The 21,391-nt window shown below is 35.7% G+C and overlaps 1 protein-coding gene across 7 annotated transcripts in view; it reads right to left on the bottom strand.

Annotated features, from left to right (window-relative positions):
• The window catches only part of AHI1 (Abelson helper integration site 1), an 89,467-nt gene that overhangs the window by 52,432 nt on the left and 15,644 nt on the right, over positions 1–21,391 (bottom strand). For 6 of the 7 annotated variants that reach the window (XR_015802480.1, XR_015802481.1, XM_014874208.2 and 3 more), the window contains exons 8-18: positions 21,261–21,356; positions 19,595–19,780; positions 18,480–18,620; positions 17,345–17,477; positions 16,231–16,354; positions 13,836–14,065; positions 12,721–12,824; positions 11,872–11,990; positions 8,869–8,999; positions 7,436–7,576; positions 5,296–5,498 (exon numbers count right to left, since the gene is read on the bottom strand). Coding sequence is in view for 5 of the 7 variants with exons in the window: in XM_014874208.2 (XP_014729694.1) it covers positions 5,296–5,498; positions 7,436–7,576; positions 8,869–8,999; positions 11,872–11,990; positions 12,721–12,824; positions 13,836–14,065; positions 16,231–16,354; positions 17,345–17,477; positions 18,480–18,620; positions 19,595–19,780; positions 21,261–21,356 (1,608 nt within the window). In the remaining 2 variants the exon portion in view is untranslated. Of the gene's footprint in view, positions 1–5,295; positions 5,499–7,435; positions 7,577–8,868; positions 9,000–11,871; positions 11,991–12,720; positions 12,825–13,835; positions 14,066–16,230; positions 16,355–17,344; positions 17,482–18,479; positions 18,621–19,594; positions 19,781–21,260; positions 21,357–21,391 lie in introns of all 7 variants that reach the window. The other variant, XM_088161753.1, reaches the window with a different exon arrangement.

Here is a 21,391-nt window from a genome sequence, read left to right as displayed (position 1 = left end):
GCAGACAAAAATTTTGTACTGCAGGCATGATCAAGTGAAACAGTTATTTCAGCCTGCAAAGGCACTGCAGCATTATCTTGTACTAGGCCAAGAACATTCACAGAACAGGCAACGTTTTAAAAAGAGTCCTCTGTACTTCATGTATTATGAACTCTGGTTTTCTCCAGGTAGAAGTTGTAGTAAGTTACTTTTGAACTCTCATCTTCCACATCTGCACTAAACCCCAGAAGTCAAGCATGGTATTTCAGAATTTACCAAAACTAAGGTGCACTAGAGGACAGATTCTTACGAGACTGAAAATGGTGGCATTAAAAAAATACAAGCCAGTTGAGCATCCAGCTCTGCCTCTAGTCTTTGCTGCAGACAAAAGTACATGTTTCTGTCTTCTTCCACTTGATGGCTCAGTATCATGTTAGTGTCCCCCAAAAGGGTTGCACTTTTTTTTCTTAGAAGCAGCTGCTTTAAATTCTGTTCTGTTTTAATACAAAAAGATGTATTTTGCATGTCCACTAAATTCTAAAAGGAGACCATCTGAAAGGACTAAAGACTATAGTATTTGATGTATATTACACCAAAGCATCATTTATTAATATATTTTATAGACATACAGCTTAATGATGTACAGCTCACTACATTTCATGCAATCCAAGATATAGGCTTCTGGATTCTCTCACAGTACCTACTTCTTTATTAATTATGCCACAGTAATAAATACAGTCAAAGGACAAAAACCAAATAGTTGTAAGCATTTCTGTATATTGGAAAGAGTATTTTACATTCTACTTGTCTAACATCACATTTAATATGCTGAGTATCAGAATTTTGATAAACACTTTGATAACCTTTAAATAACACTTTTCAGAAATACATCATGAAGTAAGGACTGGAAAAGCTAATCATATTTTAACTTAGAAGCATTCATATATTGAGATATAAAACAGCCAACATGTAATTGGTTCCAAGATTAGTACTACAGAGTATATACAGATGCTATTCATAAGTGCTACAAAGGTGTTAAACACCTAACAGACCAATTTCAGAGCTAGAATACTACATCTTCAAAGAAAACCCTTCTCTCCATACCTACATAACATATATCATCCCCTTGTTATGGATAGTTATAAATGGGTTTTTTCACTGCTAGATGGAAGTGAAATTTACAAAACATAAATAGTAACATTGAATGAAAAACACTTATTAGCACTTCCAAGAGCCAGAGATTAGTTAAATATTTTCTTCTCAAAAACTTCCATGAATAGAATCATACATTAGCATTAGTTCCTTGAGGTAGAGATAAATAATAACTGCTGCCAAGATTCACTACTCTGAAATTTCTCTATGTCATACAGAAGCTAATTCTGCATTCTGCTTTCATACAGAAATTAGTTTTTACCTTTTGTATCAAAAGTTCTTAGCTTTTGTGAATTGCTAAAGCTTTAGCACAATAGTCAGCTCTTGGTTCTAATTTCTTGGCTAATTAGAATGACACTACTGCAGAAGAGGAGAAAAGAAACTTAATCTATCTATCATTCATTAAGGTTTATGTTTAGGTAAAAAGAAGAAAAACAGAAAAATAAAAAAAACTGCTCTAACGGGACCTGGAAAGGGGGCACGGATCATAAGACAAAGAACCCAAAGTAATACAGGATCAGAGTATTCTCTCTATCTAGCCTAACCCAAACTTGAATATTTTGACATCAAATTTTCCAATCCTGCATCTAAGTCACAGAACTCCAAACTCTACACTTCAAAGTTAGTTTTAAATCCAGTAGCTAGCTGGTAAGTTGACACATTAAAACCAGAGACTCCATGTTGGCAGATTTGCTGTTTGTGTATTCCAGCACCTTTGTCACATAAAACATGACTCCAGGCATGACGTTACGCCAGGTCTACAAGGTATGCTGCCACCATGCTTGTCCCAACATGGTATTTCCTATATGTCTGTGACAAGGGCATGCAAACATGACCCAAAGACCAGGACTACTCTGCACTGGGGCAGCTTCACCTCAAGTGCTGTGTGCAGTTTTGGGTGCCACAATGTAAGAAAGATATTAAACTATTAGAGAGTGTCCAAAGGACAGAAATAAAGATGGTGAAGGGTCTGGAGGGGAAGCTGTACGAGGAGCAGCTGAGGTCGCTTGGTTTGCTCAGACTGAGGAGACTGAGGGGAGACCTCATTGCAGTTACAACTTCCTTGTGAGGGGAAGAGAAGGGACAGACAATGATTTCTTCTCTGTAGTGACCAGTGACAGGACCTGAGAAAATGGCTGAAGTTTTGTCAGGGGAGGTTTATGTTGGATATAAGGAAAAGGTTCCTGATCCAGAGGGTTTTTGGGCACTGGATCAGGCTCCCCAGGATAGTGGTCACAGCACCAATGTGACAGAGTTCAAGAAATGTTTGAACAATGCTCTTGGGCACACGGTGTGACTCTTGGAGTTGGTGCTGTGCAGTGCCAGGACTTGGACTTGGTTTCTGGGAGTTCCTTCCAATTCAACATATTCTATGATTCTGTGAAACACATACAAGGTAACACCTGTGTTCTCATCTGGATTTTTAATGTTCCAACTCGACCACAGGGCAGCAAGCCACCTTATGTGTGGTTTCCTAAAGACATCTTTCTCCATTTTCGCTTGTCTGTTCCCAGAAATATTAGTACATTCTCACACATGTGGCTGAGTGGCAACTTTTAAGACTTCTACTTTGACAAACACTTTAGCAAACATTCATGTGCATTCTAATAAGCCTTCCAGAAAAGCCTGCACTAACATATATGAATCATTTTTCATATGAGAAACGGAACTGCACACACATTAAAAACTAATTCCCGATTACAAATTAGTAGAAATTTTGAATTTTAATGTTGCATATTTTACTCTGGGGCTGCCCAAAATGTGATAAATTAGGCAGGCAATACTGCAGCCACATGCAAAAAATTATCCTATCCCTGCTTGAAAACTATCTACCGCTGTCCCCTGAGTCTCACATTGGATCACTGGAAAGATTAGCATCAAGACTCCTTCCAAAGAAATCTCCTCCCCAATATCTCAGTGATTCATAAAGCCCTGCAAGGAAGCACTCTCAGTGTTTATAATCACAACTGCTATGTGACAGATATCAAACTGGATGTGGATTCTTTCAACCACCATCCTGTACAGTTTCGAAACTCACACAATGAGAAGACTCAGGTGAACTTTTGACATGTCCCACATGGGTAGAGCGCTTGGAGGATGCTGTCAAAAACACAGATCATTACTCTGCTCACAGTGGACTTACTCATTCCAAACTAGTCAATAGAAATCTAGGGTCACAAAATTCCAGTGGCTGAAAGTTATTCTTTTAAACACAGTTATAGGCTTATCTATTTCATCTAGTCACACGGTAACATGGAACTTCTATGTGCTTCTGCTAAACCAGATTTGTCTTCTGCAGTCCAGAACCACTGGTTAATCTGGGAGTAAACAGTTGCAATGATAAAGACTCTCATAAATTCTCTAACTCCATCTTTTTATTCAGATGACCAGACATCCAGGAGTACTTGTCCCAGACATAAGGCTACATGCTCTATTCTCTCCATGTTGTGCCTTTCCCTGATAAACAACACCAAATGAGGCACCAGCACTCACTTTGTAGGTGAGCAGGAACAGAATGAACATTAAGTAGAAACAAGATTTGCTTCCTTGTGTCAGACCACATGTAAGTGAAAGGTAGAACCAGCATGCTACTGTTATCCATGAGAGCTACCATGTGGTGTTTCATGAAGGGGTTCATTGGAAATTCACAATTCTGAAATCTGTGGTCTGTGTGAAGGTCTGTGGGATTGCTTTCTTCCAGACAGTTTCAAAGTTCAGGCCTAATGGGGATGCCAAAGCTAAGGAACCAGACTAAATCTAATTCAAAGTAAAACCCCTAAAGCATGATGACAGTAGTTACAGCAACCTCAGAAACAACTGCTTTCATCTACTCATCTGCTTCTTTTGTGATTCACTACTTATTAATGCAGACAAAACCTAAAACTACATTAAAAAAAAATCGACACGTACTCAAAAGTACTTCAAAATGGAAAACAGTAAATGCAAACTCAAATGTGGTTCATGTCATTGTGAAAAGTAATTATAACTTCACAGTGCTATTCAGGAACATTCTGTATCCTTGTTGCATGCAAAATTGTCTCAAGTTGGGAATTTAACTTAATTAAATTTATTGCCAATTACAAAAGCTTTAATTACCAATTTGAGTATTGAGAAACAAGACAAATAGTAAAACACCCAAGCAAAGAAAACATTTTTCATCCCTCTTTATCTGTCTCCACTTCAGGCACCTCTTTTTTCTCCTTTCTAATCCCCAGTCTCCTTGCTTTTGACATTACATGACACTCAGCCCCTCTGAAAAGGCAATGGAAGGGTGGGGCACTAGAGTGAGGTTAGTGCATCTTGCTCTTTTTGACTCTTTTTTTTTTGCTCTTTGCAGCTGCTTTGGTAGTACAGATCCTCCACCAGACAATATCCCCTTGGGGATTGTACCTGTCCAACATGGATTCTTCCACTGTTTGCAACCCCTTCAGAGGGGTTCATCATCTGTGTTTTCTTTTGTGTGTCCTCGTGTATCTCTTGTCTTTCTCTTCAAGCCTACTCTGTTATTGCCCCTGTATTTCCATTTCTGTTTTGTGTCTCTTGCATCACCTTTGTGCCCCCCTCTGTGTCTTCTTTCACATGACTCCTCACATCCCTCCTCCTGGAGTTTCACTTGTGCCCCCTGACACATTTTCCTTTGCATTTCTCCTCTGCTGCGGTGTTTCCTGTCTCTAGTAGGTTCTGACCTTTCTTAGGTCTGTTTTCTCAGAGGTGCCATATTCTGTTTGGTTCCAGTTTTAGTTGTGCAATGGGTCCATTTTGTCCTTCACTGAGCTGGCTTAAAACAGCTGTGCCCAGCACACGGCATGTTCTCCTCCCTACCCTGCAGCTCCCTAAAACCCCCTACCATTTATGCCACATAGAATTTTTAAGGTGAATAGGAGTCTTAGCCATAACGATCTATGGGTCCCTGCTTTCACATAAATATACAAACAGCAATGGGCACTAGCATAAAAAATCCCTTGTCGTCAGTATTTGAAAAACAAAATTAAGCTTTTTATGATTGCTCTTTTCTTAAGACCTACTTACACCTGCATTAGTATAAGTAAGAGATGTAGTCACTTTTAAACACCAGATGCCATAACAATACATACGTGTTTAAGTACACCAGTTCCAGAATATGGGAAGACTATATACTTCTGAAATTAATTAAATTTGACTTACCAAAACAGAATCAAGTTTTTGCTTCACCTTCTGCATTCTCATTGATGCTCTTGCAGCATTGACAAACTGATCTGCTGGAGACATCAGTGAGTTTTTTGGTACAGGAATTTCAGAAAAACTGCTAAAGAAGTGCGGCCCTCTTGGTGCAGCTGTGGTAAGTGAAGAACTGAGATCTCTTACGAGTTCAGCTTCCTGTTGTGCAACTGTAGAAATAACCAATATTAAGGTCTCAGGTGAAGCCTTACATTGCCATGGGAAAAAAAACTGAAGGATCACAGTCATTTTGCCAGCCATGTCTTCAAACACCATCAGAAACTGTACCAATAGTGCTATAGGGAAAACCCGAAAGTGACACAAAATTTCCCCTTTACTACCCCATTTTCTCCCTAACTCTTCTGAGCACAATATCTCACTTCAGTTGTGTTCAGTAATCTCTCATACAGAACTGGTATTTTTGTGTTGTTTATAAAAAATAGTATTCCTCACACAGAAATATTGGCATTGGGTGGGGGGAAAGAGTGGGAAGAGAAAGGAATTTTTCAAAGGCAATAAAGTTATAAAGCCTGCACTGAGTTCAAGTCAGTGACATTTCACATTTTTTCCAGCCTAGTTCAAGTGAGTTTATGGTGCCTGAACAATATTTCGTAAATTGACAGACATATTATACAGGCACAGGACACACTGACTGACAAGTTGACTTTTGCAATTTTTTATACTATGGTCTCAATCCAACAAAGGTTAAAAGAATTCTTCATGGAAGTTCTGCCCAGGATATTAATAGAACTGTTGGTGTATCTAAAACACATGTTGTCAGAGTCTTAAAAATTGTGTCAGTGACTAAAATTAGTATTACTGTATGTTTAACTCTTTCAACGCTATGGCAGTATGACTGTTTTCTGAAAGCAAAGAGTGCTTTTAATCAAAGAAGGAACAAAAAGATAGTAACCAACGACACAAAAGACCACAACCTATGCAAAATCTTACTATCAGCAGTTAAGAAGTCAGAAAACACAACTACCACTGTGCTGTGTGATCTCTAAATGTGTATGCACACATATATATAATTCAAAGTACTACATCAAGTTTTTTTAAGCCTCACTGTCTGCTCAACAATCAAAAAATTCTAAAGAAACACTTCACCTCCCAAAAATTTCATTGTTTTTTAAAATACTGATATCCTACTTAATTGAAGTACAGCACTGAATATTGATTGCAAAGTCATTCTACTTAACGTTCTCATAAAAGTCAACCAATTCAACAAATAACCTACACTAAGATTTTATATGAGTAATCCTATTACTACATGTTACTTAAAAAGCCAGCGTATAAAGACAGGATTAGCTTTATAGATCTATGTTTCCAGCAAACTTAATTCATGCCAAAAAAATCACTGCATAATTCATATTAACACATTAACTCTCTAGATGCAAATGTCCTTAATTGAACACAAGTATCAAAAAAGTCTGCAAAGGACAAACTGAATCTTATTTTGTACACCAAAACCTCAAAGATATGTATAAATACCAATATTTAAAGTTAGCATTTATTACTATCTTCTCTTCAATATAACATGAGGAATAAACGTATCTCTGACATAATGACATCACAGCTATAACAGCTATTTATTAGACATCTATACACTCTCGTTTATTTCTATACAGCTCCTCAACATTATTTTGTAACATAGCTGGCACAAACTGCTCAGATTCCAATTAAGCTACTAATTAGTTTTCCAAATAATTGTGTTTTCTAGCTCCGTAATCCACCTTGATATTGCAAGAAGGGCTTTTGTATGATGCTGCTTATATATAATATGTCTATATATGACATGCCTATATGCATATATATGCCTATATATGATAAAGTGTTGCAAAAATCACACAGTATGAAATATACAAAAGACCTCTGATGATTTTGGCTAGGCCAAAACCCTTGCTTAAAGCAGTGTCACATAGAACATCAGATAAAACAGATTGTGTAGGATCATGTTCAACTCAGTTTTGGCACCTCCCAGAAAATAAGATATGCATTATCATCAAATAACTGTTTTCTTTTTCTCTCAAAAGAAGTACAAATACTAACAAATCGCTTTCAAAGATGAAATACTTACAAGTGAGTATCAAGAAAATTTGTACTGTACCTTTGTAATCATAAATGTATACAAGTATTGGATGGTTTTGACCAAAGGCACAAAAAGACACCATGTGTTCATGTGGATGAAAGGCAACATCACGAAGTGGTGATGTGAATGAGAGTTCAGAATATATGGCCACCTGATCTCCTGCAGAAGTGAAATAAGTTTATTAATGCCATGGAAAAATATTTGAAACATTCGATACAGCAAAATAACAGTTGGTTAAATATTGTATTACTGCAGTGTTTGCCACTGTAAATAAATGTACTTCAGTCAATCTCCTGATTGAAAAGAAGTATTTTGGCATAAGACAAAGGAAATATTGCATACTTTTAAGTTATTCAGTAAGTCAGAAAAGTTAGAGCTGTTGCAATAGCTGCAGGAAATGCCAGAGGAGGATGCACCAGGTTAGATGAGTTCTCTTGTTCTGATAAGCACATTCTGGAAAGGTGGCGTTCCACAGTATTTGTTTGTGCTTGCATTGTACAAAGATAGCATCTTACTTGTGGATTTCAGCTATATAATACTGATAACAGGAGTGAAAGTTGAGCAGAGGATTATTAAAAAATATAAATAAAATTAGCTCTTCAGCTGATGGCACTATAAACGTAAATATAGTGTGTAAACAGAAGTCAAAATCCAATAAAAACATACTAATAACAAAGTTCCTCCTTCCTTTTATTTTTTTTAAAAGTTTTTAGGCAAATTATGCAGCAGCAGAGATGCAAGCTACCGTAGTTGGAAACATGGAAAGAAATTCAAAACAGAACTGTTAGTTATCTGCCAGTTTCAAAATATTTACTTTTTTATTTTAAAAAATTATATAGATTACAATTACAGACAGAATATAATGTCATCAAATCCAATATGGTATTCTGCTACTTTCAGTTCTTATTTTTATTTTTTACCTCCTGTGAAAGAAACTCTACCCTATATTTTTGTCACATTTTTTCTGAAAGATTTTGGTACCTATTTTGAAACTTCTTGGCTTGGGGACTAATCCACAGAGAAATCTTATCCACCTCACCAAAAATATTCAGTCTCTGACCACTCACCACAGAGATGAGGTGGCTCTGAACATGAGCCTGATTCTCAAATCTAAACAACCGAATAGAAAAACGTACCTGACCTAAAACATTTTTTTGTGCATTCCATCTTAAGATCTTCACCACATGTAAAGCGTTGCAGTATACAAAAAGCTGAGCCTCAGGTGCTCCAGTCATGCTGGATATTACAAATGTTACCTCTGTTAATTTCTTCTAGAGAATTAAATCTGAGAGATTAATAAAAGCTATTTAAAAAGTGGAGCTAAAGCTTCAGGATTTAAGAACATCTTACTGAAGTTTTATTCCATATTAAAAGTGTTTCAATAACCTTAAAAAAATCCTTTCCCCCTCAGCTTTTACAATTTGGCTTAAGCCCATAAAATAATTAGTTACCTGTTTCTGGATTCCAAACATAAGCCTTTCCATCTTCACTTCCTGAAAACAGGAACGTACCACATGGTGTTAAGGTGCTGTGAATCTTTTCTCTGTAATTTGTGGCACCTACATATTTCTTTGTCGCCAAGCTAAAGAAAGTTTGCAAATATAGAAGATACATTCAGCACAGACAATGTAACTTTTTAAGTGTCAGTTCCCCCTCTATTCCTCAGAAAAATCAGTACACCTTGCATCCCAAACAGATAAGCACACGCTTTCTGCAGAGTGCAGTATTTATTTACCCTTTATTTTCCCTAACCCTCATAATGCACTTGACAGTACAGATGAAAATATACATCTTTGTCTTTCAGCAGAAAAAGGAAATCCTCAGATCTAGAGAACAGATAGAGATGCAGTAATTTGCATTATCTTGATCCTGAGCTTTGCAAAAAACAGGGAAATTGGCACTATTACTCCACGTTCTGTCAGGAAAGTTTTCATTATGCTTGTTGAGCTTGAGTTATTAAACTTATGCAGCAGCTCTCTTCAGCTTTTCAGACTAATATCTCCTTGGTCAGAAAACCAGCAGTAAAATCAACAAATTTCAGTCATAAATGTTGATTTATTATTAATATGTTTAATATTATTTTGAAACTTAGCTATCTGAATCTTTTTTCAGTGAAACACTATTGGTCAGCACAGTAATAATGATCTACTGCCAAATAGTCTGTAGGCATCAAGTAGGAGAGAATCCACAAAAGGATGGAAAGAAGCATAAATCAGCTCGTAAGAAGCTATTTTAAACATTAGGCATAGCCTGGAAAAAGATATCAAAGTTCAACATGGAGACTAACCCAGCAGCAGTACTACAATGCAGAATTTGAGGCAAGACAAACAGCCACCATAGCCCTCAAGGACAGAAGACAGTATTATTTCACATTTGTTACTGCAAAAACAGTGGAGGTATGCTGGGAGAAGTGCAGTGCATTTAATATGACAGGAAAATTATTTTAAATAATATTTAAAATAAATATACTCTAGATGAAATTCTATTTCACAAGTAAGAGAAAAGGAAGCTTTAATGATCCCAGTGCAAGACCATATTGGCCCAAATAACAGTTTTAGCTGTACGAATAAAAAAGATAGTATCTCAGAGGTGTCATTAGAAGAGCCCTGCAAGATGTAAAACTAACCTTCGTATGAAACCCTAAGGTGAGGACTGAACCAATACCAAATCCCTGACCACATACCTAAGTGACAGGACAGCAGCATTAGCCAAGAAGATCAAAAAAGCAAGTTTTTGAAAGAGGAAAGTTAAGAGCAACCAGCTGTCAATCAAAGTGAATTGTGTTCATCTGTGACCTCCACCTCCTCTTTTCTCATGCAGGGAATGAACAGTTAATGCTGACGTGTAAAATTATCACTGCTGGGTATCTGACCCTGTGGTTTATTGATAGACTTAAGTCAATGTAACTGTGGGCTGTGGTCAAAGTAGCAGTCCGGTGGTGTCCTCTCCACCCTTATTTTCCCAGGCTCTCCCTCATTTCTTCTCTAGTGTTTGGGCAGCTATCAGATGAGTTTGACCAGATAGTTGATTAAAATGAAAATTAATCATTTGTATTTGTAGGCTAATTTTTAGTTGGATCAGCTCACTGATCTGACTTACCCCGCATCAAAAGATCTCTAGAGATGATAAAAAAAAAATGCTAGGAATACACGGCCGAAGGTGTGGGAGATTGCAGGAGATGGTACGTCCTATTTGCTTAAAATAATTGTGAAATTGCACTCCAAATTAAACCCTTTCTTAGAGATTAATATGCATGCCCATCTTTCCCTCTCAAACTAAAACTCTGCACGTTTTAGAAAGAGGAGCAACAGAAGAACACTGCCTCAAAAACTACAAGTTCCCTCTCTTAATTCTGCAATTTCATACTTTGACTGAGTGGACAGTTTAGCTTCTAGCATGGTCATTATAATTCATCATTTACAGTAAAAAAGAAAAGTGCACCATAAGAGATCTCAGCTTGTTCAAACATTTAGTCTAGTACAGTAACAGAATTGTTTGGAATTAAGTTTGGAAAAGATCTTCAAGATCATGAAGTCCAACTGTTAGCATAGCACTGTCCCATCCACTACTAAGCTATGTACCTAAGGGCCACATCTACAGATCTTTTAAATACCTCCAGAGATTTTCTGTTTGGTGAGGGGCAGAAAGAAACCTATGAAATTAAGGATGAAACATTTTAGAGAAGTTGTTCATATCTTTAATGTGACTTTCCAGAACAGAATGTTCAAATGCATCTTATCAACATATGTAAGTGATTGGTGAGACACTGCTCACTCCCATACAATGAAAGTAGAAGAGGGAATGAACATAAATATAGCTAATTCTGTTTAAAAAGAAGAAAAATGTCTTTTATTTGAGGGTGAATGAACACTAGAATGTGTTGCTCACAGAAGCTGTAAAATCTTCATCTTTCAAGATATTAAAAATCCAGTTGTATAAAGCTTGGAGTAGCATGCTGTTGTGTTTTGATCATTGAATTGAACTGGTCATTCTCCAACATCAAACTCAAGTGAGTGTATAATCTCCTAGCTTTTTATTTTTGTTCGTCCTGAAAAGATCATGCTTATATCAATTAAGAATGAGAAAATCATCAAAAACTGCAAAACTATCATACAAATGTTACTACTCCCAAATTCTTTTCAAGCCCAGATTGCACTTTAAAAGGAATTTCAATCTTTAGAAGAGTAACATTGTCTTCTTCGTGCCACTTTAGGCTCCCAAGTAACCTAGTAATCTTTCGATATTCTATTCTAAAATACTTTCTCAATATCACCCAAAAGGTCTGCAATACAGTAGTGTTTTGAAATAATTTCCTAACCCTAACATTTCTATCCTTGATTATTTGGACATCTTTTTTCTCCCCAACTACACAACGAATACCTTTATGGTATTTTATTTCCCCATGTAAATTTTCAAGCATAAAGGAAAAACACATTTTTACCAAAAATACTAACATTCTGAGATCCATAATTCTCAGGGTACTGTCTTTGGCATGGATCAATAAATGCCTTCCATTCGGATGCACTTCCAAATGATTTATTGGTGTTCCTTTAATATCATTTTCTTTTATTTCCTACAGAAGGATGGAAAATAAAGAAAATTATATTAATTTGTTTTAAAACTCACATTTTTACACATTATTGCCCATTTTTCTCTTGCATTATTCTTTTTCTTCTCAATTAATTTTATTTGGTTAAGGAAAAAGTTTTTTCCTATATTAAGGCATTATATCCTAGACATCAACTTCTTACAGCCATAAGGCAGATTCTGAATATTAGGGCTCTAAGGTACAAAAAAAGGTGCTTTTTAAAGCCTGTGGTCTATTTTATTCTTGTCTCTAGAGAGCAAAGCATTTACCTGTTAAAAAAGTGCTATCAAACCTCAAGCATTTTCATGTTTTATACAAAAAAAAATTACAGAATCCTAGAATGCCCTTAGTTGCAAGGGCCCCACTCAGAACATCAAAGACCAACTCCTGGCCCTACACAGGACAGCACCAAGAATCACACCATGTGCCTTGAGAGTCCAAATACTTCTTGAATTTTCTCAGGCTTGGTGGTGTGATCACTTCCCTGTGGAGCCTGTTCCAGTGCCCAACCCAATTAAGTTGCAAAACAATTTTAAAAAGATAAGTCAGTGAATCACTGCACGTTGTATAAGTTCTTCTATACCAATTTTTAAAGAAAATACACCTTTGCAGGTAAACAAAAGGTAGTGTATTAAAAAAATTAATTCAAATCAGATTACTAGATTTAGAACAGTTCATATAAAAATTACAATGCTAGTTTAAGAAACCTGTTTACCTTATTGATCTTCCACTGTTGAAAAAGGTGTGGAGAACTTCCTTTGACAGGTGTATCCCAAACTATTATCAGTCCTGAACTATCTCCCGAGAACATGTGGTGTCCTGAGAAATAATGTCTCATAAGTAAAATACGACCCACAAAACAATAACACAGAAAACAAGAAAACAACCTTTTGTCCTCTCATTTTTCTGAATAGGCAAATAGTAATTCTTCCATCTCTTTTGCTGTAATATACTCATTGCAAATGAGTTTTGCTCCTATTGCATGACATAAGCTGATACCATAAGTTTGGATATAGCATATACATTAAATACTGAGGTGCAGAACATGTTTTTAAATGTTTTTCATTTTTATTCATATTCTAAAACCAGCAAAAAGTGAGCATTTACAGCTCAACGTGCTTCATATGATAGCTCAATGATTACTTATACATTCACTAAGAGAACATTGAACTAGAACAAATAGTGTTTTCCAATACTTGTTCTTTAAGCACAAATATTTCTTTATAAAAATACAGCTTTCTTCTTTGTTACTCAAGTGACTAATCTGAACTACCTATTAATGATGTCACTAACACTAGAAAAAGTAAAACTTTAATTTTCACCACTCCTCCTCCACTAGCTCATATCAGCACAACATTCACTTTCAGCTGTTAACCTACCAGTTAACATGACTCACAATGGTCAAACCTCTGTCCTCTTCTCTCCATGTTTCCTATTCTCTGTCAATATTGAAAAGTTCATCACCTTCCCACATCTTCCATTTAGTGCTAAAATTCTCACAATCTCATTACTACTGCCTCATTTTCTTTATTCAAGAGTCATAAATTGATTTGGGTTGAAAAGAACCTTAAAAATCATCTAGTTCTGACCTCCTTGAAATGGGGAGGGACACCTTCCACTAGAACAAAGCACAGAGCAACATGACTTTAACATCTTCAGGGATGGGGCAGCCACAATCTCTCTGGGCAACCTGTCCCAGCCTCAGCACTCTCCCAGTAAATAATTTCTTCCTAAGAAGAACAGACTGCCTCCATGAAGTAAACTAGTAAAACTCAAGTTGGTCTTCAATTGGAAAGACAACTATTTGTAAAAGCAATATTAACTACATACCTTCTGCATCAAAACAAAGTGTGTTGATGAAACTTTTATGTCCATCAAGCTCCTGCAGCAGCTGCCCATGGATTTCTTTCACATTTGCATTCCAGATTCTAATCACTGAGTCGTAACATCCTGTCACAACCAACAAGTCAGCAATTGGGTGGTACTTGGCAGTGTAGACAAATGAAGGATGAGGGAAAACTCTCACTGCAGACGCTGCCTTCATTTCTATTTTCCACATTCTAAAAGGAAACAAAGTTAGAATTTCTACTGTACAAAGCAGTCACATGCACAGGTATAACTGATGTCATATTTTGTGCTACTGGTTCTAGAGGCAAATGCTTGCAAACAATAATACCTATTTATTCCAGCAATTTGTTCCACCTCTATTTAATCCTTTAATATGGTATTTTCTAACAAGAATTAAGAAAAATTTACTACTTTACACAGTATTCGGTCTTCAAAGCAAATTAGTGACTACTTACTTAATGGATATATATTTCTCATTTTAAAATACTCATAAAGAATTCCATGAATGAATTAGTTTCTTTCTTTCAGGGCTTAGAACCAAATTAAGCTCTTCTGAGGTATCATTCATTTTAAACAATATTAGAACAAGGAAAGCCATAAAGGAACACTTAAAGCCACTAAATATAAACAAAATCCCAGAAAATTTTAGAATAATAATTACCAGCCACACAGTAATCATGATCTCAAGGATGGTTACAACACATAAATCTCTTTCTTACTATTAATCTAGTCCCTATCCTTTGCCACCCATAACTGTAATATCAGATTTTTCTTGGTGTTTTCTATTTCATGGTAAGTATTTTATTAGTGAGCCTTCCCCAAAGATGAGTCCACAAAAAATAAAACAGTACCTGGATCACTAAATACAGGTGGGCAGCATGCTATACACAGTATTCAGTTACAAAATGTTATTGAATTGTTTTAGTTGTACCCATCCAGGTGAGGCAACCATTTCTGGTGGCTATTGAAGAATTCTAAGCTTACTCAGAGGTGACTTAATTACAAAATTGAAACCCTTTAGAGTACGGCAATTAATTTGCAATTTGATGCAGAAAGGTCACAAGGAGTTTAACTATCTTTTAGAATGTTTTTTAATCTAGCAAAATAAAAATTAATTTATTGCTCACAAATAATGTGGGACTAAACCTTGGGAAGGTTTGAGGATAACATAGAACACTATATAAAGAAGAATTCTTATAAGTTCATGAATTTACCTTCATGTGCCTTAGAACTCAGTATGAGATAAACCAAGTAATAAACTGATAGTGACTTTAAAGCAGTGGGGTGCTGAGACTTTTTAAGGAGCTGAAGGCAACTACCACAAATACAGAAACTAATAACTCATACAGTGACTGCACATAGTACACAGAAAATGAGGCAGACCACTGCAGTTTCAACTTGCTGCCACAAATTCAAGAACTGTGGAACAGCTCAGCCTTCTTATCGGCAATATAAAAGACTGAAAATTGTATTTACGTCAATATAAAAAATTCTTACTTAATCCACTCTCAAATTAAAAAAAAAAAAATGTGCTGAACTCTCAACACACTCTTTTTATGCCTACATACAAGCAGCAAAAAAACCTAAAACAGTTCCACACATACAATACCTCATTTAAGAATTCTACTGGCATTTCAATTATGCAACTGCCTGTAGAATTACTGAGCTGCATAATAGAAATAACAGACAAGGATCTGGAGGGCTAAAAAACCCAAAAAGCTCTATGAAAACAAATGAAGTTGCTCACAATAAAATTGTACAGTGTCCTAGCAATATTTCCATGTGTAGCTACAGCTTTGAGGGTTTTGGTTTTTAAATCTGAACAGATCAATATTTTAACATTAACACTGCAGGGAAGTAGACTTTAATTGTAGAGGATTCCATTTAAGAAATAACAGTATCAAAATTAATTTACGGCAATTTAAACTGAATTACTTTACTATGTGTAACAATATACATATATGCAGTGTGGTAAATTTACACACATAACTTGAATCTTAAATTTTCAATTTCCTGCTTAGTGGTCAAATTTGCGAACTTAATACTCCATTCATAGTACGACGATTTCTCCAGGAACAAAATATTACAACTGTCTCAGTGTCTTCTTGAAATAAAAAGTCCTTTAGGTTTTTTGACTGCACTATAGATTTAGACAACTAGAGTTTTTGGAAAAGCTTTGGTTTCAAACAGAATTGAATTATAAATAGTAAATATATCGTGAGTGATTAACCTAATCACAATTTTTATATTATTTTAGTCACATGGTAACCAAATCTTTAATTAAAACATTACAGAACAGTTTGTAGTAGAACACTGAATTAGACCACTTTCGTTTCAACTTCTGATGGTATCTGCTAGAACATTTCATCATACTGACCTGACAGTGCCGTCAGAGGAAGCAGTAAGAAGGTATTGATTGTCTTTTGACCAACAAAGATCATACACTATGTTAAGGTGACCATAAAATTCTCTCAGGAACTGTCCAGAAGGAATTTCATACACTAGAGAAGTTGAAATATAAAAATAAAAGTTTTGTAGGTATTTGCAGTCAAACACTACTAACAGCTATTAGAGTCACAGTTTAGTCTAATATTAGGCTGATTTTCTGCTAGCATAAATCAACTAATTTTCTTTATCTTCTCATTTTGAGGCAACAGGATGAAATAATTGCGAGACATGAATAGACAGCAAGCATCTACTTCCATCTAGTGGTTCATAGATGTCACAATGTCTCACCCCTTAAGAAACACCTTATTTGCACTAAATTATTAGAACCCGATTAGGATTATGTCAGGTTTTTTTAAATTTTGACAACTAATTGACCAATCTTAGAAATATTTTAACACTGAGATTATTTTCTGGGGCTGTGTATTAAAGCAATCTAGATTTACTGTTCCTTGCATTTAAACATTTACTTTGTGTACACTTAAAATACTGCTCTCTCTAAATTTCAAAACTTTTATGCAAGGTTTAAGAACTATGCAGTTGAAGCTACTGTGATGAAGCAGTCAAAAATTTGAGTTATAAGGAATGTTTGTACTTCGACTGAACTGGACCATGGAAGAGTAGTAACCTGTCTGGAGGTGGTAACATTCCTGTATGTAACTTTCAAAGACAGGTTAGGAAAAAAACTTACACGAAAAGTGTGTGAGCTGGAGGCTTAAAATGTTATTTTCCTTAAAACGTTATCATCAGAAACTATGTTCCTTCTTCAGACTGATTTAGTATTTCTATTAGGCCTCTGGGTAGAAATGGTGCCATTTCATACCATTAAACTGTGTATATGTAACCATGTAGGAAAAGCCAGTTCCAACCCTATCAACACAGAAAGAGCATTTTCCTCAATGCTCTTTAATGCACAGAACAATCTTCTAATCACAACTAAAAACCAGAAACTCTAAAAAAGAACAATTTAAAAATTAATTTCCCTCAATCTTTAATTTCCAAATGCATGGTTTATAAGCAAAAAGCCAAAATGTATTTAAACTTACAAACAACGGGATAGCCATTCCTTCCTGCACATGCAGCTGCCAGTGTTCTCCCGTCATGAGAGAAGCGGATACAGAAGCAGCCCATATCTCCACCTCGCAGGGAAAACAGGTGCTTGTTGGGAATGCGGCAAGCCTGGCTTTTCAGGGAAAAATTGGTAGGAATATTAACTATCCAATGCGTGGAACACACTCTTAGCTCCTGACACATGAAAGTTCTAAAAGGCTCTTAACATTTTAATGGCATTCCAAAGTAAAATTCAACATATTATAAACAGAGATAGTTTTGCAGCACAACCCCATGAATGTGTATCTCTTTCTACCCCATCATTATAAACAATTAGTAAGTTTAAAAAAACCTAAAAAACCTAAATAGAAATAAATTCCTTAATCTTAAGAAACGCTTAATAATGCCTACCATCAATGATGTAAGCTGTGGAGTTAGACTGTAAGTCAAGCTTGTTTGAGGAGTCTAACCACAACTTTTAGTAAACTAATGACTGGTAGTGTGAACTCAGAAACCCAAACACGGGCACTCAAACCTTTGATCTCCTACCAAATCATTTTACCATTCCTCATCTATATTTATATATCTGATTTTTAAAGACAGAACCAGAGATGAAACATCTCAAAAAACTGAACTGGTATTTTAGACAGACCCCTTTCCTTTTCCCAACATATTACCTCTTTTGGACCCAACAGCTTTTTCTCCAAAACTAAATTTTAATTTTAAGGTGAAGGGCAATATCCATAGTAGCTATGTGGTTCTTCAATGTAAGCTTTTTCTGTCACAGTTCAAATATGTCTTCAACAAACAAAAAGAAAAGTCAAGAAAATATATTTCTAATCAAGCTGAAATCTGAGAACTGGCTTCCTGTCTTACTTCCATTACTCAAATAACTCTACTCTTTCAAATACTTAGAGAATTCTGCAGATAAAAATACCTGTCTGGTTATATCACTTGTATTTGCTAAGGCTAAGCTTCCTCGACTTCTATGAGAGTTTCTAATGTTTTAATATCTTTGTAATTATTTTAATTAATATTTAATTAATATTTAATTAATATTTAATTTATTATTATTAAATAAAGTAAATAGTTAAATTCTTTTCATTTAAAATTCAAAGAAAAATGCTTCACCTGTCCAGGCAATCTTGACCATTTAAATGGCTCCTTTTTCTCCTCTGAAGAAGATTCACATCCTTCTCTCTGGAGCTCTGACAGTGCTGTATTACTTTGTTCCTGTTGAACAGCTGCCATAGAGTGAAAAGAAGGACCAACCTTAAGGCAAACAAAATTAAGTATCAGGGAAAAGTATTTTTAAAGTGAACAATGTAATTTCTAAAAAGGTTAAAAGGTACTTTTAATTTAAATGTCTTGCATTTTTATATCTGGAACACAGAGATTGGAAAAGCTTAATACATGAAAACTGCATTGCAACATGTCACTTAAAGTGATCAGGAAGTCATAAAGTAATCCAAGCTTCCAAAGTTGTGTCAATCAAATGGTATCACAATTTTTTATAATAATCTATAATCTCCTATTTTTAGTAACTAGCAAGGTCAGTGAAAATTAGAATTACTCCACTATTCTATTGTATTGTACAACTGAGAAGGTGCACATCTCACCAGGCTTCCACAGACTACCCTTCATAGTACAAAAATGAGTAGAAGAAAGTATTAAGGTCTAAATACAAATGGGAAAATATATAATAGAGCAATACTGTACTTGCATCAGAGAAAAGAAAATGCCATATTTATCTTGAATGCCCATCTCAGCACATACCTGTGTAAGTCTATTTTTAAAGAAGCTTTCATTTGTGAAAAAAATACAGCTCAGTACAGCTAGAAGGTGCAGGGAAGAAGCAAAGTTAAGTAACTTGCATCTTTTCTCAAAGAATTTATACACCTGCGTGAGTTCAGTGACTTTAAAAATGGCATTTCTGCTAATAAGAAGGAACATTATTCTTCAAGAAAGTACTCAAAGTGTTCTGACTGTCAGTGGCAAAATATTCAAGGTAGAAAGTAGAAAAGTATGCCTATTTTTCAAAGCTACCTATGAAGGGCAGAGTTTGAAACACTTACCTTGAGATGTAATATTCTTACTATATATTTTACATACTGCATGTAAGGACAGCTTTTATGTACATGCATACAAACACAGACACATGTTGTACTAGATACTAGTTCATTTAGAAAAGTGTGAATGAAAAGTTATATTTGCAAATATATTTATACATTATGTATTTAACTTACATGATCTGGCAGTTTTAGGCCTTTTACAGTTACATATAAAGTCGATGGGTAACGATTTCTAGGACACTTTGCCCACCAGTCATAAACCTCAACAACATTTGAATGTGACTTGGTCCTTGAAGGTGGATAATATAACTGCAGACGAAGTTTTCCACCAACATTTAGAACTCCATTTGCACCTACAAGCTGGAAGGGTGATTAAAAAGAGGAAAGAGGAAGAAAGATGAACACAAAAGTAATTGATAATTTCTAATATCTTAACTAACAGTATAAACTTTTGAAATCCACTTCCCATTGCAGAAATACACTAACTCTAAAAGTGACAATGAACTAAGCATGTATTTAATTCCCTCAGGATCAAATCATGAAGATTAACTATTAAATGGCAGCCTAGTTTCAAAAGATGCTTCACAGCAGTAATATCTTATGAAAGTGGGAAGATCTCTGCATTACCTCGTTTTGTTGGGTTTTTTTAACTACTACTTGCTAAAATCAACCAAATCTCAAAGGACTGCCAATCCACAAACAGCTTCTTCCAAATCTGTCCTCTGAATGCCACAACAAAGGGCATTGGTAAGGCTTTGGTTCAGAGCAGAAGACACAGCAATGTAGTAACCTCTCCAACTTCAGAGGAGACAGAGTGCTCTCTACTGACATCAAGAATAACAAAAGTATCTACTGCCATTAACACTGATCAGTGTTGAATTGGGACATTTCTGCTTTGACTGATACAGATGAACGGATAATGCAGGCAGATGCAGTAAGAATGAAGGACAGCAACAATTTTATTCATATTTATGAGCTGAAAGCTCTTTCTTCCCTCTGCTCAGGAGTAGGCTGTACTGAATGCCTGGATGCACAGTTCCTACCAGCTCTGCTACCAGACATGGGATAGCAGACCCCTGATTCTGGTAGATTTATCTTGAGCAGAGCTCAGAACAATCTCTGAATTGCATTGCTGTTAAGGCCCCCATCCCTTCATCTGTACTTGCAGACCATTATCTTCTCCTCTATTTCTCACATTTCCTCTATGTTGTGGACTGCTCAATGACTGTCAATTACTATCACACACAGGCATAGGTGTAAATAAACAATCCTCAGGGAAATTGAAGTTTGTCAGCTCTCAAAGAACTAATTGACACATTCAAGTCTCTCTTAAAAGGGTAGAAAGGTACATATATGCTGCCTAAACTACCCATATCTTACATTCAGCACATTTGTATCTCAATTGCCACAGCATTTCAAACTCTGCAACTGAAATGAGAAGAATTCTATAAATTAAGTTAGGGAGCCTTTTCAATGACTGGACAACTGAAAATGCCACTAGAATACAGAACAGCTGTGGTACAGAAATTAGTGGATTTGTCATTTTCTTCGCAATCACATAAACGCAAAACAACCTTCTGTACTTTATGAACAAGCAAAAAAAATCTAACACATTCTATACTTCCTTGAAAAACACATTCTTTAGTGTCAAGCCTGTTACTGTGTTGATTTCATGGAGTGGAAGAAGAGGAAAAGGAGAGAACAGCCAAGCAAACGAGGACGTTTTCTTCCATCTCTGTTGCTGAAAATATTTTAAAATGCTTTCCTACTTAGTACAGTTAGAGATTTTCAGATAGAAGGATTTATGAATTTTGTTTCTTCAATTAAATATTTACAGTACCTTTAGAAATGCCCAACAAATTTTTCGGTAACGACCTTCCTGGATTTTTACATCAGAGTTGGCTCTCAGTTCATGCACACTTGGAGAATCAAGAACCTAGAGGTATCAACAGGAATATAAATGTATTTCTA

Source organism: Sturnus vulgaris, chromosome 3 (genome assembly GCF_052056855.1).
Source record: "Sturnus vulgaris isolate bStuVul1 chromosome 3, bStuVul1.hap1, whole genome shotgun sequence".
Taxonomy (NCBI): Eukaryota; Metazoa; Chordata; class Aves; order Passeriformes; family Sturnidae; genus Sturnus; species Sturnus vulgaris.
Note: the sequence above shows the minus strand (reverse complement) of the source record. Positions and strands in the feature narration are given on the sequence as shown.